Source organism: Salmo salar, chromosome ssa17, assembly GCF_905237065.1.
Source record: "Salmo salar chromosome ssa17, Ssal_v3.1, whole genome shotgun sequence".
In the NCBI taxonomy this organism is placed as follows: Eukaryota; Metazoa; Chordata; class Actinopteri; order Salmoniformes; family Salmonidae; genus Salmo; species Salmo salar.
The window spans coordinates 22,485,521-22,513,483 of NC_059458.1; the positions used below are offsets into that span (position 1 = coordinate 22,485,521).

Sequence of the window (27,963 nt, forward strand, 5' to 3'; positions counted from 1 at the left end):
TCAAGTTAGGCTTCTACCAAAAAATATTTTATGAAATATTTTATTGAGTGTATATTGCTAGATAAGATTATGATTCACCCCAGTTGCTAAACTCTAGACGCGTGATTTCCAGCGTTCACGGAGGTTTGGTGAATACCTGTTTTGTGAGCTGTAACTGATAGACCTACAGTAGGGCCATCTTGTTTCACCGGTTTAAGGGTCAAATTGACTTTTTCCCATTTATAAATAATTTGTACACAAAAAACCCCAGCCATAATCAAAACATTGTTCGAGCATGTTTTTCTAGAGCATAGCTGCTATTATCCATGAAATCTAAAAAACAATTGTAATCCGGATATGAAAATCCCTCAACGTCACAGGGGAAAGGACCAATGGGCTGGCAGATAAATATTCAGTGTGCGCCTCCTATCCGGGACTGTGGCTCATATCGAATCAGACCAAATGGAATTCTGCACTGCCTTCTTAAAAGATTCCCTACATTTTAATTCGCACATACACATATTCCTCTGACGTTTTGCCCAGCATACAACACACCGCTGGCGTGACCAGAAAAAGCTTCTCGGTTACATTGAGAATCGAGACAGCAGCAAAGACATCCGACAGAAAAAATACAAAATAGACTCTTGCACCGTAAGTATTCGTAATTTATTAGATCCTTAAGAGATAGCTAGCTAGGTAAAGTTAGGCAATTTTACCCTACGATTATTGTTCATATGTTTCAAATTGATGCTGCCCTTAACATTGTATTCAATCGATTAAACTTTGAAACAATCTTTGCTACTTTAATTAAATGCTGCCATTGCCAATCTGTTTAACTGCTTTTCTGTAAAACCTGCTAAAACGCTGCTAAAACGGTCCGATTTATGCATGTGACATCCATTCTGTTAAAGGGAGTTTAAAACCCCAAACGGGTGTTTCCCATAGTTGACATATTCGCACATGTCTTATTTGTTTTATTTCTGCGTGTCTACAGTAATCTACATGTCACGTGAAACCTTCATCCGGGAACGCTCTTCCCTAAACATGTTTGATGGTCCTTTAACACACAGGACAAGTAGGGTGCGTATGCGTAATGTCACGCATCGAATGTGTCAAGTCTGGCTTTGTTTGTACAGTGTTTGTTTTGCTTTAGCACTAGCAGAGCTTCCCGTGCAGTAGGATCGGAACACCAATGGACAGAGACAGGCCGTCGCATAGGCTGCTATTCTGTCTAGCCGGCTGTCATTCTCTATTAGGCCTACAGTAACAACTTCATCGAAATGTTCGTCTTATAAGTAATTACTTAATTTAAAGACATTGGACCTTGACCTACCATGTTACATTTTTAGTTTGGCCCCTTGTTTTGTTATTATTCATTTATTTATGCATTTATCCAGCCAGACTAGTTTTGTGTTCTCCAGCTTTAATGCATAATTATTTGTGCCTCCATATTTCTAAATCAGACAGTCCATGTCATTAGACAGGATGTGTGATGTCAATGTATGTTTTGAAAGTGTCAGATTGTGAATGTTGGTAGCCAATCTTAGACCAGGCAGGAACAACTGTCACCCAGACTGCACCTCACCTAGGATAGATTGTGTCTCACCATTTCTTTAAAGAGTACCCAATGACATGTCTGACAAGCTGCATAGGCTTATGTCATCAGTGATGTAGTCAGTGCAGGGACTGTCATGATGCTCAGTGACACTTTAGGTAACGAGTTTTATTTCAGCAGCAGCGCCATGTACTGTGTGTTGGCTCTAACCACAGATCTAGGACCAGATTACCCTACCCCCAATCATAGCCTTCACCATTAGGGGTTGGAAAATATCTGACCCTCTATCTGTGGTTAGGGGTGATTAGAGGCCAGAATGATGATGGTGGTTTGATGATAAAGATGACAGGCAAAATGGCTGCAGAACATCCCCTGAAATAGAACAACCCATTGGAGTGTTCCATCAGTCTTTGTTTTGTCTGGGTTCCGTTTGCATTCAGTCTGAGAGTTCTGAGTTGTTCCGTCTGTATTCTTTCTGCCTTGCGTCTGTGACGAGGTTGTGTGTGTTTGTTCATGGAGCTCTGGGACTGGACTCCATCTTGACTGATGGAATCATGTCAGACCCTGTGAAGTGCAGTACCTCTCCCCTCTCCTGCTTCAGTCTCTCTCTCCTACTACCGTAACCATTCTCATGATTTATAAATGACTCCCTATAGCTCTATAAATGACTCCCTATAGCTCTATAAATGACTCCCTATAGCTCTATAAATGACTCCCTATAGCTCCATAAATGACACCCTATAGCTCTATAAATGACACCCTATAGCTCTATAAATGACACCCTATAGCTCCATAAATGACTCCCTATAGCTCCATAAATGACTCCCTATAGCTCTATAAATGACTCCCTATAGCTCTATAAATGACTCCCTATAGCTCTATAAATGACTCCCTATAGCTCTATAAATGACTCCCTATAGCTCCATAAATGACACCCTATAGCTCTATAAATGACTCCCTATAGCTTGTTTAGCAAAAAAAATCGATGCATTCGCAACCATGGAGAAAAACAGGCGGGGTTGGCTTAGAATCAATGGATCGTTGACATGTAAACTTATATTTTTCTTACATTTTTATTGTCACATGCTTAGTAAACAACAGGTGTAGACTAACAGTGAAATGCTTACGGGGCCTTCCCAACAATGCAGAATACAATAAAATAGAAAACATTGTAACACAAGGAATAAATCCACAGTGAGCAATGATGGCTTGGCTATATACATGGGTACCAGTACCGAGCCGATGTGCAGGGGTACGAGGTAATCGAGGTAGACATGTACTTATAGGTAGGGGTAAAGTGACTAGTTAGCAGGATAGATGATATGCGATGAGTGTGTGTGTGTTGGAGTGTCTGTGTGGGTAGAGTCCAGTGTGTGTGTGTGTGTGTTGGAGTGTCTGTGTGGGTAGAGTCCAGTGTGTGTGTGTGTGTGTTGGAGTGTCTGTGTGGGTAGAGTCCTGTGTGTGTGTGTCTGTGTGGGTAGAGTCCAGTGTGTCTGTGTGGGTAGAGTCCAGTGTGTGTGTGTTGGAGTGTCTGTGTGTGTCTGTGTTGGAGTGTCTGTGTGGGTAGAGTCCAGTGTGTGTGTGTGTTGGAGTGTCTGTGTGTGTGTGTGTTGGAGTGTCTGTGTGGGTAGAGTCCAGTGTGTGTGTGTGTTGGAGTGTCTGTGTGTGTGTGTGTTGGAGTGTCTGTGTGGGTAGAGTCCTGTGTGTGTGTGTCTGTGTGTTGGAGTGTCTGTGTGGGTAGAGTCCAGTGTGTGTGTGTGTGTGTGTGGGTAGAGTCCAGTGTGTGTGTTGGAGTGTCTGTGTGGGTAGAGTCCTGTGTGTGTGTGTGTGTGTGTGTTGGAGTGTCTGTGTGGGTAGAGTCCAGTGTGTGTGTGTGTTGGAGTGTCGTGTGGGTAGAGTCCAGTGTGTGTTGGAGTGTCTGTGTGGGTAGAGCCCAGTGTGTGTGTGTGTGTGTGTGTGTGTTGGAGTGTCTGTGTGGGTAGAGTCCAGTGTGTGTGTCTGTGTGGGTAGAGTCCAGTGGGTGTGTGTGTGTCTGTGTGGGTAGAGTCCTGTGTGTGTGTGTGTTGGAGTGTCTGTGTGGGTAGAGTCCTGTGTGTGTGTGTGTGTTGGAGTGTCTGTGTGGGTAGAGTCCTGTGTGTGTGTGTGTGTGTGTGTTGGAGTGTCTGTGTGGGTAGAGTCCAGTGTGTGTGTGTGTTGGAGTGTCTGTGTGGGTAGAGTCCACTGTGTGTGTCTGTGTGGGTAGAGTCCAGTGGGTGTGTGTTGGAGTGTCTGTGTGGGTAGAGTCCTGTGTGTGTGTGTGTGTTGGAGTGTCTGTGTGGGTAGAGTCCAGTGTGTGTTGGAGTGTCTGTGTGGGTAGAGTCCTGTATGTATGTATGTGTGTGTGTGTGTGTGTGTAGAGTCCAGTGGGTGTGTGTTGAAGTGTCTGTGTGGGTAGAGTCCAGTGGGTGTGTGTTGAGTCAAAGTTAGTGCATCGTTTTCGTGACATTGTCAGCTAACCCATCTGGCTTAGATCAACTATTTTCCAGTTTCACATCTAATCAACCAATGCTAGATATTTGGTGAGATGAGGTTCATTTAATATGCTATGTAATACCAGGTGTCTGTTAGATGAGGTTAGTTTATTTAATTGTAATACCAGGGGGTCTGTTAGATGAGGTTAGTTTATTTAATTGTAATACCAGGTGTCTGTTAGATGAGGTTAGTTTATTTAATTGTAATACCAGGTGTCTGTTAGATGAGGTTAGTTTATTTAATTGTAATACCAGGTGTCTGTTAGATGAGGTTAGTTTATTTAATTGTAATACCAGGTGTCTGTTAGATGAGGTTAGTTTATTTAATTGTAATACCAGGTGTCTGTTAGATGAGGTTAGTTTATTTAATTGTAATACCAGGTGTCTGTTAGATGAGGTTAGTTTATTTAATTGTAATACCAGGTGTCTGTTAGATGAGGTTAGTTTATTTAATTGTAATACCAGGTGTCTGTTAGATGAGGTTAGTTTATTTAATTGTAATACCAGGTGTCTGTTAGATGAGGTTAGTTTATTTAATTGTAATACCAGGTGTCTGTTAGATGAGGTTAGTTTATTTAATTGTAATACCAGGTGTCTGTTAGATGAGGTTAGTTTATTTAATTGTAATACCAGGTGTCTGTTAGATGAGGTTAGTTTATTTAATTGTAATACCAGGTGTCTGTTAGATGAGGTTAGTTTATTTAATTGTAATACCAGGTGTCTGTTAGATGAGGTTAGTTTATTTAATTGTAATACCAGGGTGTTGGTTAGATGAGGTTAGTTTATTTAATTGTAATACCAGGGGGTCTGTTAGATGAGGTTAGTTTATTTAATTGTAATACCAGGGTGTTGGTTAGATGAGGTTAGTTTATTTAATTGTAATACCAGGTGTCTGTTAGATGAGGTTAGTTTATTTAATTGTAATACCAGGTGTCTGTTAGATGAGGTTAGTTTATTTAATTGTAATACCAGGTGTCTGTTAGATGAGGTTAGTTTATTTAATTGTAATACCAGGGGGTCTGTTAGATGAGGTTAGTTTATTTAATTGTAATACCAGGTGTCTGTTAGATGAGGTTAGTTTATTTAATTGTAATACCGGGTGTCTGTTAGATGAGGTTAGTTTATTTAATTGTAATACCAGGTGTCTGTTAGATGAGGTTAGTTTATTTAATTGTAATACCAGGGTGTTGGTTAGATGAGGTTAGTTTATTTAATTGTAATACCAGGTGTCTGTTAGATGAGGTTAGTTTATTTAATTGTAATACCAGGTGTCTGTTAGATGAGGTTAGTTTATTTAATTGTAATACCAGGTGTCTGTTAGATGAGGTTAGTTTATTTAATTGTAATACCAGGGGGTCTGTTAGATGAGGTTAGTTTATTTAATTGTAATACCAGGTGTCTGTTAGATGAGGTTAGTTTATTTAATTGTAATACCAGGGGGTCTGTTAGATGAGGTTAGTTTATTTAATTGTAATACCAGGGGGTCTGTTAGATGAGGTTAGTTTATTTAATTGTAATACCAGGGGGTCTGTTAGATGAGGTTAGTTTATTTAATTGTAATACCAGGGGGTCTGTTAGATGAGGTTAGTTTATTTAATTGTAATACCAGGGGGTCTGTTAGATGAGGTTAGTTTATTTAATTGTAATACCAGGTGTCTGTTAGATGAGGTTAGTTTATTTAATTGTAATACCAGGTGTCTGTTAGATGAGGTTAGTTTATTTAATTGTAATACCAGGTGTCTGTTAGATGAGGTTAGTTTATTTAATTGTAATACCAGGGGGTCTGTTAGATGAGGTTAGTTTATTTAATTGTAATACCGGGTGTCTGTTAGATGAGGTTAGTTTATTTAATTGTAATACCAGGTGTCTGTTAGATGAGGTTAGTTTATTTAATTGTAATACCAGGTGTCTGTTAGATGAGGTTAGTTTATTTAATTGTAATACCAGGGTGTTGGTTAGATGAGGTTAGTTTATTTAATTGTAATACCAGGTGTCTGTTAGATGAGGTTAGTTTATTTAATTGTAATACCGGGTGTCTGTTAGATGAGGTTAGTTTATTTAATTGTAATACCAGGGTGTTGGTTAGATGAGGTTAGTTTATTTAATTGTAATACCAGGGTGTTGGTTAGATGAGGTTAGTTTATTTAATTGTAATACCAGGTGTCTGTTAGATGAGGTTAGTTTATTTAATTGTAATACCAGGGGGTCTGTTAGATGAGGTTAGTTTATTTAATTGTAATACCAGGGTGTTGGTTAGATGAGGTTAGTTTATTTAATTGTAATACCAGGTGTCTGTTAGATGAGGTTAGTTTATTTAATTGTAATACCAGGTGTCTGTTAGATGAGGTTAGTTTATTTAATTGTAATACCAGGTGTCTGTTAGATGAGGTTAGTTTATTTAATTGTAATACCAGGTGTCTGTTAGATGAGGTTAGTTTATTTAATTGTAATACCAGGGGGTCTGTTAGATGAGGTTAGTTTATTTAATTGTAATACCAGGGTGTCGGTTAGCACTGGGCGAAATGGCCAAAAATCCATACCAAGCTAAATTCATTGAATTATCACGATAACAATACATTTAACGATATGTTTATAACATTTAATGTGTACCACAGTTCTTCTTATTTTTTTATTACCCTTAAAACTACTACAACTACTTTGAATGTTGTAGCTATCACTTGTCCCATAAACAATAACCCATATTAGCAAACTTATTTAACAATTCCCATTCCTCTAGTAGGACCCTATAGATTATTTATGTAATGACCCATATCAGCAAAATGTTCACGATAAGTGGTCGGTGTCGATCATGTTCAGTTTATCGTCCCAGCTCTAGTGTCAGTATATGATAACAACCTTGCTGTTCTAGGCCCATGACAAGAAATACAACCACTCCCTTTAGGAAAGGCTAAAGGCATTCCTCCTTATTTTTTAAAATGTATTTATTTAACTTTCATTTAACTAGGCAAGTCAGTTAAGAACAAATTCTTATTTACAATGACGGCCTGGCAAAAGGCCTCCTGCGGGGACAGGGGCCTGGGATTAACAATAAATAAAATATAAGTATAGGACAAAACGCACCACGACAAGAGAGACAACACAACACTACATAAAGAGAGACCTAAGACAACAACACAGCAAGGCAGCAACACATGACAACACAGTAGCAACACAAAACATGGTACAAACATTATTGGGCACAGACAACAGCACAACGGGCAAGACGGTAGAGACAACGATACATCATGCAAAGCAGCCACAACTGTCAGTAAGAGTGTCCATGATTGAGTCTTTGAATGAAGAGATTGAGATGAAACTGTCCAGTTTGAGTGTTTGTTGCAGCTCGTTCCAGTCGCTAGCTGCAGCGAACTGAAAAGAGGAGCGACCCAGGGATGTGTGTGCTTTGGGGACCTTTAACAGAATGTGACTGGCAGAATGGGTGTTGTATGTGGAGGATGAGGGCTGCAGTAGATATCTCAGATAGGGGGGAGTGAGGCCTAAGAGGGTTTTATAAATAAGCATCAACCAGTGGGTCTTGCGACGGGTATACAGAGATGACCAGTTTACAGAGGAGTATAGAATGCAGTGATGTGTCCTATAAGGAGCATTGGTGGCAAATCTGATGGCCGAATGGTAAAGAACATCTAGCTGCTCGAGAGCACCCATACCTGCCAATCTATGAATTACTTCTCCGTAATCTAGCTTGGGGGAAATCAATATAAATATATGCCATTTAACAGTTGCTTTTATCCTAAGCAACTTAGTCATGCGTGCATATATTTTATGTATGGGTGGTCCCGGGAATCGAACCCAGTATCCTAGCGTCACAAGCACCACGCTCTAAAAAGGATCACATGTACTGTAGATTGTATACATAGGATATTTCTGTTACCAAACTCTGTCCTTCTAGGCTACATTAGACCAGGTTAAGGTTACAGATAATCCAGGGAAAATCTGTTTATTTGTAAAATATTACGTACTGTAGGCCCCTAGTCTGTTACTAGAGGTCCGATAATGAACCCAAGTCTGAATTGTGTCCAACTGGGCCTTGGTTTCATCCAATCGCTCCTCATATCCCTAGGCTCCGTGGTATGTTTATAAAGTAGGCTAGCAGCCTTTTATTTCCTGGTTGAGCATGTTGTGGCGTGTCTGAATCAGGATTATCCCTTCCATTATGGACTCATGCAGTTGCCTGTCCAGAGACATTTAGCCTCATTCTTGTTTAATTGTGATTGATGGGTTGTTATTAAAGTTGCAATAATCAAATGTTATTTATCACGTGCTTTGTAAACAACAGGTGTAGGACTAACAGTGAAATGCTTACTTACGGGTCCTTTTCCAACAATGCAGAGACAAAGATACTACTTATACTGTGTTTACCTCACAGCTTCATGGGAAATGCAGTTTTTTTAACAGGTCTGGGTGGGGAGAGGGGGGTTGGGTAGAGAGGGGGCTCCTTTCTTGCTTGTAGTCAGTGTGTGGGATAGGAATAGGATTTTCTTGGGTTCACTGTCCTGCGTTTTGCGCTAGGGCTTTTTCAGGGGTGACTGCAAGCATACCAAACATCCAGATAGAAATGGATAGTGTAGAACAGACATTCTCTTCCATGACGAAAATGGGAATAGGGAATCCCATCTACTCTACATGATGTGCAAGGCTGTGAGCGATGCAGTCCACTGACTAGTCTCCTGCTGTGGACTGTGATCAAAGTGACAAGTTCCTGGCATCAGTCTGTCTGTTCTGTTCTGGGAGGAATGGAGGTAATACCGTCATGCTCAGCACTAAGGATTAACAGTCACAAGTTATACTCACCCCCTCCCTCACATACTCTCTCTCTCTCTCTCTCTCTCTCTCTCTCTCTCTCTCTCTCTCTCTCTCTCTCTCTCTCTCTCTCTGAGAGTTTGTTTCAGTAGCTAGGTTATCCTTCATGTTGGCGTCAAACACTCCATGACAATAACGTTGTAAGATTCTTGCTAGAATATAAACTGTGTTAGAACTCTAGGTGCCAACATGGTGAACCATTTGGAATCCTAAATCTCAAACTGAGTTAGCCTACTCATGGCCAGTGTCAAGTTAGGCCATTTCAGTATTTCGGATGCACATTGTTGAGACATCCTCTTGAGTGATGAAACGCACACACCTATTATCTGTCGTCTGGCTGCCTTTGTTTTGTTGTCATGACAACAATGCTGAATGCAGTGAGGTGTGCAGAGTGTAGTTTGACTCAGCGTAAGCGGGTATTGCTTATGCCCTTTTATAAATCACTGCTAGATCCCAGGGGGAAGACTGCACGCTTCTTTCTGTGGGTGTATCTCAATACACTTGCCTTCATCTCCTTGTCTCCTTTCCATCACTACTAATGTTCTTCAGTCCTGGTCTGGGACACCCACGGGGATGCAGGCTTTTGTTTGTTTATTTCACATCAATGTAGATGAACGAGAGGAGATTAGAAGAAGATACTTCAGACTATTGAGATGCACCCCATGTCAAGTAAGGGGAGAAATGCCTGTGGTACACTGATATATGGTATAATTAAGCAATAAGGCTCGGGGGGGTGTGGTATATACCACGGCTAAAAGCCGTTCTTATGCAAAACGCAATGTGGAGTGCCTGGATACAACCCTTAGCCGTGGTTTATCGATCATATACCCCAAACCCCCGAGGTGCCTTATTGCTATTATCTGGTTACCAACGTAATTATAACATGTTTTGTCATACGTTTTCAGCATTCAGGGCTCGAACCACCCAGTTTATAATGTGTGACATACACTGAGTGTACAAAACTTTAAGAACACCTTCCTTATATTGGCTTGCGCCTCAATTCTACAGGGCATGGACTCTACAAGGTGTCGAAAGCATTCCACAGGGATGCTGGACCATGTTGACTCCAATGCTTCCCACAGTTGTGTCAAGTTGGCTGGATGTCCTTTGTGTGGTGGAATATTCTTGAAACACACAGGAAACTGTTGTGTGAAAAACCCAGCAGCGTTGCAGTTCTTGACACAAACCACTGTGCCTGGCACCTACTAACATACCCCGTTCAAAGGCACTTCAATCTTTTGTCTTGCCCATTCACCCTCTGAATGGCAAACATAGACAATCCGTCTCAATTGTCCCAAGGCTTAAAAATCATTCTTTAACCTGTCTCCTCCCCTTCATCTATATTGATTTGAAGTGGATTTAACAAGTGACATCAATAAGGGATCATAGCTTACACACTCTTGGCATTCTCTCAACCAGCTTCATGAGGTAGTCACCTGGAATGCATTTCAATTAACACATGTGCCTTGTTAAAAGCTAATTTGTGGAATTTCTTTCCTTAATGCATTTGAGCCAATCAGTTGTGTTGTGACAAGGTAGGGGTGGTATACAGAAGATAGCCCTATTTGGTAAAAGACCAAGTCCATATTATGGCAAGAAAAGCTCAAATAAGCAAAGAGAAATGACAGTCCATCATTACTTTAAGACATGAAGGTCAGTCAATACGGAACATTTCAAGAACTTTGAAAGTTTCTTCAAGTGCAGTCGCAAAACCAAGCACTATGATGAAACTGGCTTTCATGAGAACCACCACAAGAAAGGAAGACCCAGAGTTACCTCTGCTGCAGAGGACAAGTTCATTAGAGTTAACTGCAACTCAGATTGCAGCCCAAATAAATGCTTCAGAGTTCAAGTAGCAGACACATCTCAACATCAACTGTTCAGAGGAGACTGCGTGAATCAGGACTTTATGGTTGAATTTCTGCAAAGAAACCATTACTAAACGAAACCAATAAGAGACTTGCTTGGGCCAAGAAACGCCAGCAATGGAAATTAGACCAGTGGAAATATGTCCTTTGGTCAGAGTCCAAATTTGAGATTTTTGGTTCCAACCGCTCTCTGTGAGCAGGTGTAGGTGAACGGATGATCTCCGCATGTGTCCCACCATGATGCATGGAGGAGGAGGTGTGATGGTGTGGGGGTGCTTTTCTGGTGACACTTAACCAGCATGGCTACCACAGCATTCTGCAGCAATATGCCATCCCATCTGGTTTGCACTTAGTGGGACTCTCATTGGTTTTCAACAGGACAATGACCCAACACACCTCCAGACTCTGTAAGGGATATTTGACCAAGAAGGAGAGTGATGGAGTGCTGCATTAGAGGACCTGGCCTCCATAATCACCTGACCTCAACCCAATTGAGATGGTTTGGGATGAGTTGGACCGCAGTAGTATTTTGGGATTTCATTAGCATCCCCATTAGCTGTTGCAAAAGCAGCAGCTACTCTTCCTGGGGGCCATACAACTTGAAACATGACATAATACAGAACATTAATAGACAGGAACAACTCAAGGACAGAACTAAATAAAAAAATTAAAAAATAAAGGCACAAGTAGCCTACATATCAATGCATACACAAACTATCTAGGTCAAATAGGGGAGAGGCGTTGTGCTGTGAGGTGTTGCTTTGTCTATTTTTTTTGAAAGCGGGTTTGCTGTTTTTGAGCAATATGAGATGAAATGGAGTTCCATGCAATAATGTCTCTGTATAATACTGTACATTTTCTTGAATTTGTTCTGGATTTGGGGACAGTGAAAAGACTGCTGGTGGCATGTCTGGTGGGTTAAGTGTATGTCAGAGCTTGTGTAAATTGACTATGCAAACAATTTGGGATTTTCAAAAAAAAGAGTAGAGGGCCTAGAGAGCTGCCCTGCGGTACACCACACTTTACATGTTTGACATTAGAGAAGCTTCCATTAAAGAATGCCATATCGTGGATTTAGAGCGGAGGTTGATAGCTGAGCTGAGGTTCAACAACAGTTTATGATCAATAATATCAAAGGCAGCACTGAAATCTAACAGTACAGCTCCCCACAATCTTCATATTATCATTTGTCAGTGCAGAACATGTTGAGTTACCTTCTCTATAAGCATGCTGAAAGTCTGTTAGTTTGTTTACAGAGAAATGCCAATGTATTTGGTCAAACACCATTTTTTCCAACAGTTTGCTATGAGCTGGCAGCAAGCTTATAGGCCCTCCAGGCCTGAGAACGAAGACTTTCCTCTAGGCTCAGATTAAAGATATGACAGATGGGAGTGGCTATAGAGTCCACTACCATCCTCAGTAGCTTTCCATCTAAGTTGTTAATGCCATGAGGTTTGTCATTATTGATCGATAATTCATTTTTTTCCCACCTCTCCCACACCAACTTTACAAAATTCAAACTTGCAATGCTTTTCTTTCATTATTATTTTTTTTTATGCATGAATATGATGGCTCACTGTTCGTTGTTGGCATTTCCTGCCTAAGTTAATAATAATTGGCTAAATTAAATGGTTTTGTGACGAATAAGCCATCTGATTCGATGAAAGATGGAGTTGAATTTGTCTTTCTGCCCATAAATTCATTTTAATATTTTTCCATCATTCTTTATATTTTTGATCTTGACTTCATAATACAGTTTATTTTTGTTGAGTTTAGTCACATTTCTCAATTTGCAGTAAGTCAGCCAATCAGATGTGCAGCCAGACTTATTAGCCACTCCTTTTGCCCCATCTCTTTCAACCATAGGGTTTTTCAATTCCTCATCAATCCAAGGAGCCTTAAGTCAGTTTATTAACAATTGGAAGAAGTCATTTCATAAATTCATCAAGTGCAGCGTCTGGATGCTTCTCATTAATCACATCAGACCAAAAAATATTTTTAACATCATTCACATAAGTCACAGCTAAATCTCTTATACACTGTTTTAGGCTCAGCTGTTGGAACTTTGGCTTTCCTGGATATAGCCACTATATTGTGATCACTGCATTCAATGGGTACGGATACTTGTTCCTGTAGTGTTTGTAAACATGGAATAGCCTTCGTTTCTCAGAACAAGAATAGACTGATGAGCTTCAGAAGAAAGTTATTTGATTCTAGCCATTTTGAGCCTGTAATCGAACCCACAAATGCTGATGCTCCAGATACTCAACTAGCCTAAAGAAGGCCAGTTTTATTGCTTCTTTAATCAGCTCAGCAGTTTTAAGCTGTGCTAACATAATTGCAAAATGGTTTTCTAATGATCAATTACCCTATTAAAATTATAAACTTGGATTAGCAAACACAACGTGCCATTGGAACACAGGAGTGATGGTTGCTGATAATGGGCCTCTGTACGCCTACGTAGATATTCCATTAAATATCAGCCGGTTCCAGCTACAATAGTAATTTACAACATTAACAATGTCTACACTGTATTTCTGATCAATTTGATGTTATTTTAATGGACAGAAAATTTGATTTTCTTTCAAAAACAAGGACATTTCTAAGTGACACCAAACTTTTGAACGGTAGTGTGTGTATTTATTCTCCCGAAGGATAGGACACGGTTTTGATCTGAGAATCCTATCTGAGGAAATGAGAAGCATCACATCTTCCAATTAATTTTTTCTGAATTGGGACTTTTAAATAAATTATCTGCCACTGATAGTTTTTTTTTTTTTGTAGCATGAACAAATGGAGTTTCAATTGGACGGACGGTATAAATAAGCAATAAGGCCCGAGGGGGTATGGTATATGGCCAACCCCTGAGGTGCCTTATTGCTATTATAAACTGGTTACCAATGTAAGTAGAGCAGTAAAAATAAATGTTTTGTCATACCTGTGGTATATGGTCTGATATACCACGGCTGTCAGCCAATCAGCATTCAGGGCTCGAACCACCCAGTTGTGTAATTTATATGTTATTGATAGATGGGGTATAATGTGTGTGTTTTTAAGGCTGTCAGGAGAGACCTGAGGAGAGGCCCCGCCACCATGCCGCTGTTCGGTAAATCCCACAAGAATCCCGCCGACATCGTCCGGACTCTGAAGGAGAACATGGCCATCCTGGTCAAACAAGACAAGAAAACAGATAAGGTGTGACTCATCTTCATACCACGAATCCTCACTAAACAAATCCTTACAACACAAGTCCTTATAATAGTCCTCTCCACACAAACCACTACTCCCCATAGAAAAGGCCCACAAGCAGGTGTTGTGTAACATTGCTGTTGGGGCCTCGGTGTACCTCTTCTATTTGATCTGATCAGTCAGTTGGTGTGGTTATTATTACGGTGCGCCTCTGGCTGACACTGGGCTGTGAAAGTAGCATCGCTGCCTGGCCGTTCCTTCATTGACACCCAGCTGTAAAGGCCCTCTCCACCACGGGACTGTTAGAGAGGGGCTGTCCAGACAGAACTCCCAGTAACCTGGCTCTGGGCTGGAACTGCTTCAGCTCTAACCAGGCTGCTTCCACACACAGCCAGGCTATAGTGATCTCAGTACAGTCCACTCCTGTTGTATGCAATGCTGATATCCAGAGAAAGTCAATAGTAATGTGTCTTATGATTGGGCCTGAGGCTGAGACATAAGTGTCTGCAGAGCTGTACCTCCATAGGTAGTCAATTGTCTCCCTCTTGTGGTCAACTCAAGTATAATACCATTGCAGTTTTTGTTTTATAAACAGCATAACATTATTAGCAGCAGTACTGTTAGACACACAGGCACAATATGTACTTCTAACTGGTGTCCCTGTCCCAGGCATCAGAGGAGGTGTCTAAGTGTCTTGTGGCCATGAAGGAGATACTATATGGGACCGGTGACAAGGAGCCTCACACAGAGACGGTGGCCCAGTTGGCCCAGGAGCTCTACAACAGCGGCCTGCTCATCTCGCTGGTGGAAAACCTGCAGGTCATCGACTTTGAGGTGAGACTGAGCCAAAGCCGGAACATCAGGGTCGTGTTCATTAGGCACCAAACAGAAGAAAACGATCTGAAACAAGGAGGCTTTAGTTTTTAAACGTTTTCCATTGCATGTCCCCAGGGGAAGAAGGACGTGTGTCAGATCTTCAACAACATCCTGCGGAGGCAGATCGGCACCCGCAGCCCCACCGTCGAGTACTTCTGCTCTCACCAAGAGGTGCTGTTTGTGCTGCAAAAAGGGTGAATTTCTCTCTCTCTCACACACACACACACACACAAAAACTCTCTTCATGTACCACAGCCATTGGTATGATACTCAGTGACGTCTGCGTGTCCCTCTTCCTGCAGGTATGAGACCCCTGGGTCGGCGCTGAACTGTGGCATCATGCTGAGGGAGTGTATCAGACACGAGCCACTGGCCAAGCTGGTTCTCCACTCAGAACACTTCCAGGACTTCTTCAGTTACGTAGAGCTGGAGACCTTCGACATCGCCTCAGACGCTTTCGCCACCTTCAAGGTCAGATTACACAAGATTTGAAAGCATCTTTGAGTCCTGGAAAAACCTTGTATTAAACCCATATTAATAAGACTAGGATGGGTCTGAGATGATATGCTAATCTTTACATTACTGTTGTATCTGTCTATGCCCATTTGTTTGAGAGTTGACAAAATGAATAGATCAGAAATTATTCGATGCAGCAGATGATATGCAATATACAATGTTTGTTTTTGTGTGAATTAAAGTGAGCACGTTTCCTCCCCCATTCACAGGACCTGCTCACGAGACACAAGGTCCTGGTAGCTGAATATCTACAACAGAATTATGACGCCGTAAGTGACATGTTCATTCTGCTGCCCTGGGAGAATTGACCTTTATCAGATGGACTTCATGGAAAGAAAATGTTTCTTGTTGTTACACCATCTGCCCTCTTGACAGAATTCATGAAGGAATGGGTGAATGCATTTACGACGTCCCACACTCGTACTCTCATTGCCATTTACCAGATGAATACACTGAAGTGTGTGCCGATAAACAAAACACGTTGATTGATGAGTGCATTTATACCACCTTCAACAGACTAGCAACATACACTCCAGGCATCTGTGGTCACTGGCTTTCCCTGCTTGCATAAGACCACCTTGTCTGTTGGTTGTAGTGTGGGGCTTAGGGGAGAGCAGACAGGCCATGCTGGAGGCTGCTCGGGTTACAGGCCAGACACTACGCTACACTGGGCCGCACTAGGTTACAGAAGGCTGCTTTCATGCCAAAGGCCGCTGGAGGCTTATCTCTCTCTCTCTCACACACACACACTGGCCCAAACCGCACCCCTGACTGAGATTATATATATATCAACTTCAATAGACATTCCATCCCATTTAACTATCTGAAACACCTATTTAATTCTATGAATTTTTATTTTTGTACATTTTTATTGTGAATTTATTTTGAGCCACTTTTGACTGTTGATGCAGCCACCCCTCAGCCTGTTCCTTTATATCTTTGCAGATCTTTGACCAGTATGAGAAGTTATTACACTCTGATAACTATGTGACAAAGAGACAGTCATTAAAGGTGTGTTCTATTATTCACATTTTACATGGATTACTTCTAGACTAAAACTTTGCATGCTATTATGGTGTTGATTATCTTGCTTCATAGTAAACATTTGCATACCCTGGTCTTTGTGTTTGTGTAGTTGTTGGGAGAGCTTCTGTTGGACAGGCATAACTTCACAGTGATGACCCGCTACATCAGCAAGCCTGAGAACCTGAAGCTGATGATGAACCTACTGAGGGACAAGAGCCCAAACATACAATTTGAGGCCTTCCACGTCTTCAAGGTACGACACACAAGCCGTTCCCTGAGCGGTTCATGTACAAAGCCTGGCAAACTGGCCTCCATGTTGGCCCCAAACATTCCATGGCATTACCATTGGGTTCTTACTAGAATGTAACTGCCGATATCAATGTAATGTACAGAGCTGACAGGCTGACCCCTCCACCCAGGTGTTTGTGGCGAACCCCAACAAGACGCAGCCCATCATAGACATCCTGCTGAAGAACCAGCCCAAACTCATCGACTTCCTTAGCAACTTCCAGAAGGACCGCATGGACGACGAGCAATTCAACGACGAGAAGACCTACCTAATCAAACAGATCCGAGACCTAAAGAAACCTGCCTCTTAAAACCCCTTCCCCTTAGCTGTGACCTTTACCCTAACCTTTACTTTTTATTGTCCACAAAAATACATTGACAATAATGATTCAATTTCTTAATATCAAAGACATTATTGTCTTTTTCTTGGTTCCTTAAACTTTGCGGAGAATAGTTCTTAATCACATTTGTTTTCATTGTTTTTACTTTTAAATGAACCCTTTTATTAATAGTGTGTAGTATTCCACAATGGGAAGAGGATTTCCTCTCTTGGGGGGAACCAATAGTTAGGACCTCTAGGTGATTGGCTGAGTGAGCTGTGGAGACCACAGGTCATCACTTTAATTGCGCAAATATTTTTTTGCAAATGTTCTCTTCTTTTCATTGCCACTTGCAGGCACGAGCCAGCTAGATATTTCTGACTTCTTTCTAATACTCTCCTAATCTAACCACAGCACAACCGAAGTACCCAGAATCATAGAAGGAATTGCTATTTCTCTATTAGAGGGTCTAAATGGTATTGTCAAATGTTCTGTAGAACTCTTCTTCAGACTCACATTCCCTCCTAGTCTTACTCCTGCGGTTGTACTTCCACAATTAAGTTATGCTTCAACGCTGTAGCAGGTCCTCTGACATGACAACTCTGAATTTGATCTTACAAGGAACATATTAGATGTCTGGTGATCAGCGGGGCCATTCTTTTACTGCTAAGTCATTCTATACGAAGGTTATCAATAGTTTTGATAATTGATTCTCCACAGATGGCTGGTAGCACTTTCTGTATCATTCAACGCTAAAGGATCTATTTCTTTTTGGTTTATTTTAAGCTGATGAAGTAGTTTCCTGTTCAACAGGATTCTATCATGATGATAAAAAAAACATGTTTTTTGTCGTGTATAAAAGCTGGTTTTAACCCATAAGTGAGTGCCATTGCGGGTGACAGAAAAATCCTCAGATTTTTTTTTTCTGTACGAAAGTGATTTCTTTAACTTGTTTTCTTATTTGGATGGTGGAGGGGGATGTTTGGTGGAACACATTAACAGTAGGGGTACATACAGAGGTGCCTTTGTTTTCCCTTTTTTTGTATTTTAAATACTTTTCTAGGCTAAGCTTAATTCTTATTTAGAAAAATATGGTCTGGTTGAACATATTAGTCGTGATTAAGCAATGAACCTTGAACTCACTATATTTGAGTTGTGCAGTTAAGGAATATTTTACTTTGAAAAAAAACTTGTTGCAGTTCATTGATCGCATCATAAAACTTGGAACCAGGAGGCCAAAACTCAGGACTGTGATTGTCCAGGAAAGTTAACATACCAGTAAACTGGATAAGGTAGAAGCATCTTGCTCTGAATTTTGATTTTATTTTTTACATGTAGCTTGTTTTGGGGGAAATCTAAATTAAATAACCTCAGACAAATTGAGCCAATGCTTATTGTAATCGTGGTGGTTGAGCTTGTAAGTTACGATCACATTAAATTGAAAATGAGCTAATTAATATGGCTCTTCAATGTAATATTGAATAATAAATGTGATGGGCACCATGCCACAGACAAGTGATTGTTCTTTAAAATTGCCAAATACTTAATTTTTTTTTTTTTTTACAATTGGTAGATTGGACTTGACACAAGGGATAGTATCCTCAATGCCCTTGTCGTTTTGGTGAAACTCAGTCATTCTAGCCCTGTTCTATATCTGGTGCTAACATTTGATCTTGACCACATTTCTAGACCAGTGTAGACAATAATTAATTGTGAACAGATCTTCCTGACCACCTCGAGGTAGCTGGGGACAAATTGGTTGGATGAACGTTCAGTGGGCAGAGCTTAGACATGTCAGTGGGTGGAGTTTAAGTGTTTCAGGGAGGGGGAGTGCTTGTGGGAGGGTGTTAAACAGGTTGCGACAGATGGTGTTGCCAGTTTGAATCCCAATGCGGCTTTTGTTTTCCAACATATCTGCTGACATTCTAAAACGACTAAAGGAATGAACAGCTTTATAAAATGCACAAAAACAATAATGGTGCCCTCCCTCCTGCTGGTGCTGTGGACAGGGACCACAAGGTCACAGGTTCATGTCTTGCCATGCCAATGACCTTTCTCAAGTTCTATTGAACCCTAGTCCCTCCCTGTATTCAAATTATGAGATTCCCAATGTTAAGACATATTGATCCCTTGAATCAATGATTTTAGAGGGACTATTTAAAATGGTTTGACAATCCAGATCTGTTTACACTTGTAAGATAAAGATACAATTAGTCTTCGATGACCTCTGGAGGTAGTCAGGAAGAATCACCATCAATTTTAATATTCTACACAGGTCTAGGAATGGTCACAATCAGAATATGGACAAGATCAAGACACAGGACCCATGTTAACACCAGGTATAAACGGGGCTTCGAATGGCATAAACTGTGACGTTGGATTAAAATGCTTAACAAGAAAGTTAAAAGATTCAGGCTGTATCAGTAGGAACTTACACCTGAGCCAAAACAGATTTACTTAACATACTGTACTAAAGTAATATTGACCCTTTTCAACCATGGGATTTCATTAAAAAAAAAAATCACATTGACACTACTGTACCACAACACCGGTAAAATAAATGCATACATTGTTTTCCTGGTTTGTCAATATTTTATATTGTTTTTTTGCTGTTAGATGCTTATTGTTATCAGTTAAAAGCAGTTTGGCAAAACAGGATGAAACAATTCAAGGATGTAGGAGCCAACTACGTAACAAAAGAACAGACAAAGCACAGTTGCATGGGTCTAGAGGTTAGTATCCTTTGAGGCAAAGTGCAATATAGTGGTGGTAGCCTGCACTGGCTGGGATGTGACTGGGATTCTTCACGTCTGGAAGAACTACAGTAAACTTAAAGCTATAATCAACAGTAGCCTTCATACAACTTTCATTGTAAACTCTTCAGACAAACAATTAGGAAACACGCATTTACAGTTCACTTATACATGCAATTACTGCTTTTTTTTTTTTTATATCTACGTAGTACCATTTCCTTTGAATATACAGTCAGTCCTTTAAAAATCACCTTGAGTTTACTCCTTGAAACTGTCCATTACAGGGGAGTATGAAGAGGCCTTTGAATTTCCAACATTGTTAAAATGCATCCTTCCTTACTTGAATCACTGATTGATATGCGATTGGATAAATGAAACGTTTCCAATGCCAACAAGAGCCTGGGGAAACCAGACTGAAAGCTACAGGTACCATTGTTCAACAAACAGGAGAAAGGTCTGGATTTGTTGCTGACCGTAACCTCTTATTGGATTGAAGGGCCTGTTCAGGCTGTCTCCCATGCTTCCCCACGCAGCCATCTGTAATCATAAGACATGGTCAAAGGTGGGACACATCACAGAGTCAAATCAGAGACGGTTAGAAGGGCTGATCCGTCATCAGTATTGTGGTGATTAGGTGGCGGCATGCACATTACATTTGTGCGACTGTCAACTGCGTTTATTTTCAGCAAACTTGACGTGTAAATATGTGTATGAACATAAGATTCAACAACTGAGACAGACTGAACAAGTTCCACAGATGTGACTAACAAATGGAATAATGTGTCCCTGAACAAAGGGGGGGGGGTATCAAAATCAGAAGTAAGTCAGTATCTGGTGTGGCCACCAGCTGCATTAAGTACTGCAGTGCATCTCCTCCTCATGGACTGCACCAGATTTGCCAGTTCTTGCTGTGAGATGTTACTCCACTCCTCCACCAAGGCACCTGCAAGTTCCCGGACATTTCTGGGGGGGGGGGGGGGGAACGGCCCTAGCCCTCACCCTCCGATTCAACAGGTCCCAGACGTGCTCAATGGGATTGAGATCCGGGCTGTTCGCTGGCCCTGGCAGAACACTGACATTCCTGTCTTGTAGGAAATCACGCACAGAACAAGCAGTATGGCTGGTGGCATTGTCATGCTGGAGGGTCATGTCAGGATGAGCCTGCAGGAAGGGTACCACATGAGGGAGGAGGATGTCTTCCCTGTAACACACAGCGTTGAGATTGCCTGCAATGACAACAAGCTCAGTCCGATGATGCTGTGACACACCGCCCCAGACCATGACGGACCCTCCACCTCCAAATCGATCCCGCTCCAGAGTACAGGCCTCGGTGTAACGCTCATTCCTTCGACGATAGATGCGAATCCGACCATCACCCCTGGTGAGACAAAACCACGACTCATCAGTGAAGAGCACTTTTTGCCAGTCCTGTCCAGCAACGGTGGGTTTGTGCCCATAGGCGACATTGTTGCCTGTGATGTCTGAGGACCTGCCTTACAACAGGGCTACAAGCTCTCTGTCCAGCCTCTCTCAGTCTATTGCGGACAGTCTGAGCACCGGTGGAGGGATTGTGCGGTCCTGGTGTAACTCGGGCAGTTGTTGTTGCCATTCTGTACCTGTCCCGCAGGTGTGATGTTCGGATGTACCGATCCTGTGCAGGTGTTGTTACATGTGGTCTGCCACTTCGAGGACAATCAGCTGTCCATCCTGTCACCCTGTAGCGCCGTCTTAGGCATCTTACAGTACAGACATTGCAATTTATTGCCCTGACCACATCTGCAGTCCTCATGCCTCCTTGCAGCATGCCTTTGGCACAGTGTTTTTCAGAGACAGTAGAAAGGCCTCTTTAGTGTCCTAAGTTTTCATAACTGACCTTAATTGCCTACCTACCGTCTGTAAGCTGTTAGTGTCTTAATGACCGTTCCACAGGTGCATGTCCATTAATTGAACAAGAATGGGAAACAGTCTTTAAACCCTTTACAATGAAGATCTGTGAAGTTATTTGGATTTTTACGAATTATCTTTGAAAGACAGGGTCCTGAAAAAGGGACGTTACTTTTTTTGCTGAGTTTATTAGAGAAGGAGGAGAAGATGTGACATCACTCTCTACAAAGTGACAAATGTCATGCTAACTAATGGTACAGAGAAGGACAACTCACTGGTTAGATGAAGACCAGCATGTTCAGAGGCTCTCCTGGCCAGAGGGGACTTCTGCCACTGTGACGAAAACATGTAAACACACTGAGAAAATTGCATCTGTAGAAAGCACTATTATAAGTATAACTCAATAGCCTAACAAGGAAAACAAGGATAGGTAAAAGCTGAATGGAAAACATCTGAGGAATCCATCCAGTTTTTTCCCCTCATCAGTACAGATGAAGAAAATATGAGAGGAATAGACTATTGAGATGCTGCTACACCCATAGAAAAACTATTCATCCGTCAATCAATGTAGGTACTCACAATGAACTTCAGGACTCCTTGGAGGCCATGGAATCTGAGGTAGGAGATGTCTCCCTTGTCTTTGCCGCTGTCCAGGTCAGTGGTGTAGATCTGCTTGATCCCAGCTCCTCGGATCAGAGGGACACACTCATCACACGGACACTTAGTCACAAACAGCATGGTGTTCTCCTCCTCGCGGATCTCGTCACTCCTAGAAACGACAGTCAATCACATTTATTTACGTCATAAATCCTCATGCCCAGCTACTAATTCCTGCCCCGACTTCTCGGATGTACCTCCTTGCTTCCTCTCCTTGCATCCTCTCTGCCATCTCCGTTGACCTGTAAGGACTGGACAGGTCGAGAGCAAATATACCCATGTACACATTCCCTGTATTTCCTTCATCTACAGATGTAGGATCTTAATTTGATCACCCTGTTGCAGAAACATTTTCCTGCAATGCAAGAAATGTAAAATGTGTAGTGTATTTGAGGATTAAAAAGGCTTCTGAAGTTTGCCAATTCCACTTTAAAAATGTCAATACCTTATGTAAAATGTATCAAAACCTACAAAAATGTCCTAATTATAATCTACATAATTCACATTTCCTGTTGCTGCAATTAAGCTCCTACATCTGCATCCTGTCCTCTCATATCAATGGAGGAAGTCACTTAGGAGTATTGAGATGGAGCCCATGTCGTTTCTCTCCTCCTGACCTGAAGGTGAGTGCGTTCTGCTCAGCGTGGATGATGTAGCGGTACTTCCTCCTCTGGCGGTCCTGCTCTTTGTTGTCCATCTGGGGGTACTCTCCGTACTCTGAGCCCACTGGGTAGGCGTTGTACCCACAACCCACCAGGTACAGCCGCCCCGTGCCATCACAACCACCCTGAAACAGGTGAGCACAGAACACAGTAAATGCCAGTTTGACCTTATTCATTTTTCACATTGAAATATTTGTTACCAGCCTTTCCACTTTATTTTTGTCATTATATTACAGAGGCAAAATACATTATATTCATGTATAGTTATGAGTTTAGAAAATACAATAATGGTTTACTCACTGATTTCCCTTCTGCCCAAATGACAGCACCAACCCCAACCTTAGGGTCCTCTGGAATATCAACAAACAAGTTACACTCAGACATGTTCCATCTGTTTAAACCTTCAGATGGGTGGTTCAACCTATTTCAGCTTGTCCTGTTAGCCTTAAAACATAAACATATAATTAACCCTTTCAAAAAATAAAACAAAATGTTCATTTCTTGAGTGATCGGCTGACCAACCAATCAGAGAACTCCTTTTCATAGCAGCTGTCGCTAACCACTAATGAAACTAGAATGTCTTTTGGGATACTTTCTGTTCATCGGACACCCGATACCCCCCCAGGGCAACTTATCTCTCCAACAAACATGCAGTCAATCATGGGATGTTACATCATATCAATAGTCTCATCATAACAATAGTCTTCTCTCTCCTGCAATTTTGAATTGCTTGGAACTCCTTTATGCGATTCCCCACAAAATGTGGTGACGTCACATTTACAAAATTACTTCCTAGTTTGAATGAGTAATCTAGCTGGTATATAGACTACTAAACAGATATTTCAGGTACCTGTTCTGTAGGCCAAAAGTCTGGCCTGTACGATGCAGTGTCTGGCAATTTCCTGGGACACCCCCTGAGGCTGGCGCTGCTCCGAGGTTGCAGGCTGAGAGTCCTTCCTGTAGAAGCCATGCTGGAGAAGAGGCACACTAGCAGCTACTGAGGCCAGAATCCCGACCAGCTCCCTCATGTTCTGACGCAGGTTGGAGAAGTACGGCTCCATGCAGAAGTTCTCCAGACCTGTAGCAAGACAGTGTCAAATCCTCATCTATAAACAGTATGTTTACCATTCATTTAACAGGATCTACACAACAGATGGCGTGGCACATGGCCTCCTGAGCAAAGGAGATCCTCAAACCTACTCATCTTGAGTTAGGCAACATAGCCCAAATACAGCTAGCTGGTGAACACAAGTTAGCTAACAAGTACGGTTGAATGATTGTACTACGGACCTATTTTGGTGAGAATGTCACGGTGGCACTGTTCGTGCGGGATTAGGAACTCTTCGGAGAAAGTGTCCAGGTTCCGTCTCCTCTGCTTCCAGTAGAAGTCCCCAGCGTCCAAGTCGGGGTCGTCCCCCGACACCCTCTCCATGAAGTCACACCTCCTGGAGGTCTCCTCCACAAACTGTTGCAGGCCGGGGTCCACGGGCTGCACCACCACACTGATGTGGGGCCGGCTGTTGGACTTCAGCTTCTCGGACGCAATGGCGTCCAGCATGGCCTCCTGGGAAATGGAGTCTGTCCCATTAGGCCTGACTGCTAGCAGACTCATCTCAGGGTCACCAGGCCAGAAGGAGATGCGGCTCACCCCAGCTGGAGATGACAGACAAGAGATCTCTCTCTCTGTGTGTGTGTGTGTGTGTGTGTGTGTGTGTGTGTGTGTGTGTGTGTGTGTGTGTGTGTGTGTGATATATACATCCTCACCATTGATAAGCATCTTGAGGCAGGTAGCGCAGGGTCTCCTAGAGAAGTAGAGGTCTGAGGCAGCCAGCCTGGGCCCGTGTCTTATCACAGCTACCTGCCCCACGTGGAGCTCTGGACCAGAGCAGTGGAGACCCACCACCTTGTGGTCCCGAACCACCACCAGACCTGTACCCCGCGTCTGACACAGAGAAACAGACAGGAGATAAGGGAGAAAATATATCATATAATTGATGATGCTCAATATGGTAATTTATTGCATGTTATCTATAAAAAAAAAAACAATGTTTTGACACATACACCAGATAGGTGCAGTGAAATGTGTTGTTTTACAAGGTCAGCCATAGTAGTATGGTGTCTCTGGAGCAAATTAGGGTTAAGTGCCTTACTCAAGGGCACATCAACAGATTACTCACCTTGTTGCCTCGAGTATTCAAACTAGCGACCTTTCGGTTACTGGCCTAACGTTCTAACAACAATATGTAATGGCCGCTATTCAGTGCATTCAGAAAGTATTAAGACCACTTGACCTTTTCCACATCACAGCCTTATTCTAAAATGGATTTTTAAATAAATGTTCTTCATCAATCTACACACAATACCCCATGATGACAAAGCAAAAGCAGGTTTTTAGAAATGTTTGCAAATTTATTAAAAATAAACTGAAATATCACATTTACATAAGTATTTAGACCTTTGTAGAAACACCTTAGACAGCAATTACAGCCTCAGGTCTTCTTGGGTATGACGCTACAAGCTTGGCACACCTGTATTCGGGGAGTTTCTCACATTCTTCTCTGCAGATCCACTCTTCACCGTAGGGATGGTGCCAGGTTTCATCCAGACGTGATGCTTTGCATTCAGGCCAAAGAATTCAGTCCTGGTTTTATCAGACCAGAAAATCTTGTTTCTCATGATCAGAGTCCTTTAGGTGCCTTTTGGCAAACTCCAAGTGGGCTGTCATGTGCCTTTTACTGAGGAGTGGCTTCCGCCTGGCCACTCTACCATAAAGGCCTGATTGATGGAGTGCTGATGAGATGGTTGTCCTTCTGGAAGGTTCTCCCATCTCCACAGAGGAACTCTGGAGCTCTGTCAGAGTGACCATCGGGTTCTTGGTCACCTCCCTGGTCAAGGCCCTTATCCTCCGATTGCTCAGTTTGTCCGAGTGGCCAGTTCTAGGAAGAGTTTTGGTGATTCCAGACTTCTTCCATTTAAGAATGGGGCGGCAGGTTAGAGCGTTGGACTAGTAACCGAAAGGTCGCAAGATCAAATCCAGCTGACAAGGTAAAACATTTCATTCTGCCCCTGAACAAGGCAGTTAACCCACTGTTCCTAGGCCGTCATTGAGAATAAGAATTTGTTCTTAACTGACTTGCCTAGTTAAATAAAGGTAAAATATATATATATATATATATATATATATATATATTTTTTTTTTTTTAAGAATGATGGAGACCACTGTGTTCTTGGGGACCTTCAATGCTGCAGAAATGTTTTGGTACCCTTCCCCAGATCTGTGCCTCGACACAATCCTGTCCATAGAGATCAAAGACAATTCCTTTGACCTCATGGCTTGGTTTTTGCTCTGACATGCACGGTCAACTGTGGGACCTTATATAGACAGGTGTGTGCTTTCCCAAATCATGTCCAATCAATTGAATTTACCACAGGTAGATTCCAATCAAGTTGTAGAAACATCTCATGGATGATCGATGGAAACAGGATGCACCTGAGCTTAATTTCAAGTCTCATAGCAAAGGATCTGAATACTTATGTAAATAAGGTATCCGTTTTTTTATTTTTAATACATTTGCAAAAATTCTTAGCCTGTTTTCACTTTGTTATTATGGGGTATTGTGTGTAGATTGATGAGGGGGAAAGGCTGTAACATAACAAAATGTGGAAAAGGGGGAAGGGTACATTCTAAATACATTCTGAATGCACTGTAGGTCAAACTTACAAAGACATCCTGGTTTATGTCTTCTGGTTCCTCCTTGGGGAAAAGTTCCATCCATAAACTCAGCAGGGTGAAGAGGTTAACCTTGGACAGCCTGGGTCCATGACCTAATAACACACCATAGAAAAACAGGATTACAAACAGGGAAGTCAAGTGAGTTTTTTGTCCACTAGATGTTTGCTGCTCCCAAGTGATAACACATTGAGCTCAAAGAAACTATTTGGATAAAGCAAACATTGGGCAGACATTTGCTTCCTCTTCCCACTGCAACTCTGGAGCACTGACATAGAATGTGAAACTGTTGGCCAGTACATTTCTCTTCAAAACATGTATGTGACTCTGGCATTCATAGGGTAGAACAACCAAACGGATGCTTGATCCAGCAACCCTACTATTACAGAGCAAGCCCAGCTTAACTGTCCGGTGCCATAAAGCTCAAGACCTCTTTGCAGAACCAGTCACGTTATCCTAGGAACGTCACTACCCGAAACCATTTAAGTTTTCAATGGGGTGACGTCAGAGCTGGGACGTCCCAAGGATCCCGTTAGGACGTTTCTAGACAGGCACTAGGTAGGCTACAGACGTGTGGGTTGAAACTAATAAAAGCCTAGACGGTGACACAATGACGTCTTTATTTTTAATATGCCTCAAAGCTCATTATTCCGTGTGAGTAGCAATATTATACCGAACAGTAAAAACCTTCGCAGCATTCTCTGTCAAGCTGTGAACTCGCCAGTAACTGACAGCGCAGTAGTCTCACCTTGTACTTTGGTGTCGGTTTGTGTGCTGGCTTCCCTTACATCGCGATATCCTTTACAGTTGCATGAAGCGGCACAGGTTGGTTTCAAATATTGGTTCGACTGTACAGTATCCGTCGTTGCCATTCAATCAAACGAATGTAAAATGTAGCGATCGTCACCAGACAAGGCAAATACGTATGATGATGTGATGTTGTTGGTTTCTGAACAGCTAAGCTAGGCTTCTTCCTATATCTTCTGACGTGGAACAAATAGGCGGAGCTTGTCTTGCACCCAAACCCCCAGAACTGTCCAACGCAGTGTGTTTGTTGTAAATGTTTTACATTCTTGGTTGCAATTAAAAAACAATTGTCAGATTACATCTGCATTCCATTATTAGAATGTCATTTAATTCATGACGTTATAAACTTAAGCAATAAGGCCCGAGGAGGCCTTGGTATATTGGCCATACATCACAAACCCCTAAGGTGCCTTATTGCTATTATAAACTTGTTACCAACGTAATTCAAACGCAGTAAAACATTTTTTTTGTCATACCTGTGGTACGGGGCCTGATATACCACTGCTGTCAGCCAATCACTCC

General features: G+C 41.9%; 2 protein-coding genes across 4 annotated transcripts; one reads left to right on the plus strand and one right to left on the minus strand.

The window, feature by feature from the left end:
• Nucleotides 1-349: 349 nt before the first annotated feature.
• On the plus strand, nt 350-19,522 carry LOC106575510 (calcium-binding protein 39-like). Its single transcript, XM_014152038.2, has 9 exons — nt 350-630; nt 13,791-13,928; nt 14,592-14,756; nt 14,874-14,992; nt 15,101-15,269; nt 15,524-15,583; nt 16,260-16,325; nt 16,450-16,593; nt 16,760-19,522. Exons 2-9 carry the CDS (start codon nt 13,827-13,829, stop codon nt 16,937-16,939), a joined length of 1,005 nt encoding a protein of 334 aa, XP_014007513.1. The 5' UTR covers nt 350-630; nt 13,791-13,826; the 3' UTR covers nt 16,940-19,522.
• Nucleotides 17,205-27,959, minus strand: LOC106575509 (cytidine and dCMP deaminase domain-containing protein 1). 3 transcript variants are annotated; one of them, XM_045699032.1, is made up of 11 exons: nt 27,918-27,959; nt 26,626-26,729; nt 24,669-24,846; nt 24,195-24,557; nt 23,755-23,982; nt 23,205-23,254; nt 22,860-23,029; nt 22,440-22,493; nt 22,165-22,354; nt 21,861-21,918; nt 17,205-20,238 (listed from the first exon to the last, which is right to left on the minus strand). In XM_045699032.1, exons 2-11 carry the CDS (start codon nt 26,674-26,676, stop codon nt 20,138-20,140), a joined length of 1,443 nt encoding a protein of 480 aa, XP_045554988.1. In that variant the 5' UTR covers nt 26,677-26,729; nt 27,918-27,959; the 3' UTR covers nt 17,205-20,137. The 3 variants fall into 3 exon arrangements, with proteins under 3 accessions (XP_045554988.1, XP_014007511.2, XP_014007512.2); XM_014152036.2 differs by lacking the exon at nt 27,918-27,959 and adding an exon at nt 27,383-27,641; XM_014152037.2 differs by lacking the exons at nt 22,440-22,493; nt 27,918-27,959 and adding an exon at nt 27,383-27,641.
• Between the last annotated feature and the right edge of the window lie 4 nt (nt 27,960-27,963).

Excerpts from the sequence above, each read along its gene's own strand:
- LOC106575510 (XM_014152038.2), top strand. The coding sequence starts at position 13,827 with ATGCCGCTGTTCGGTAAATCCCACAAGAATCCCGCCGACATCGTCCGG. Across the intron at positions 14,993-15,100 it reads CTGTTTGTGCTGCAAAAAGG|GTATGAGACCCCTGGGTCGG; the intron begins GTGAATTTCTCT and ends CTCTTCCTGCAG. Across the intron at positions 15,584-16,259 it reads TACAACAGAATTATGACGCC|ATCTTTGACCAGTATGAGAA; the intron begins GTAAGTGACATG and ends ATATCTTTGCAG.
- LOC106575509 (XM_014152036.2), bottom strand. The coding sequence starts at position 27,506 with ATGGCAACGACGGATACTGTACAGTCGAACCAATATTTGAAACCAACC. Across the intron at positions 23,255-23,754 it reads ACTTTTGGCCTACAGAACAG|AGGACCCTAAGGTTGGGGTT; the intron begins GTACCTGAAATA and ends TTGATATTCCAG. Across the intron at positions 23,030-23,204 it reads TTTGGGCAGAAGGGAAATCA|GGTGGTTGTGATGGCACGGG; the intron begins GTGAGTAAACCA and ends CACCTGTTTCAG.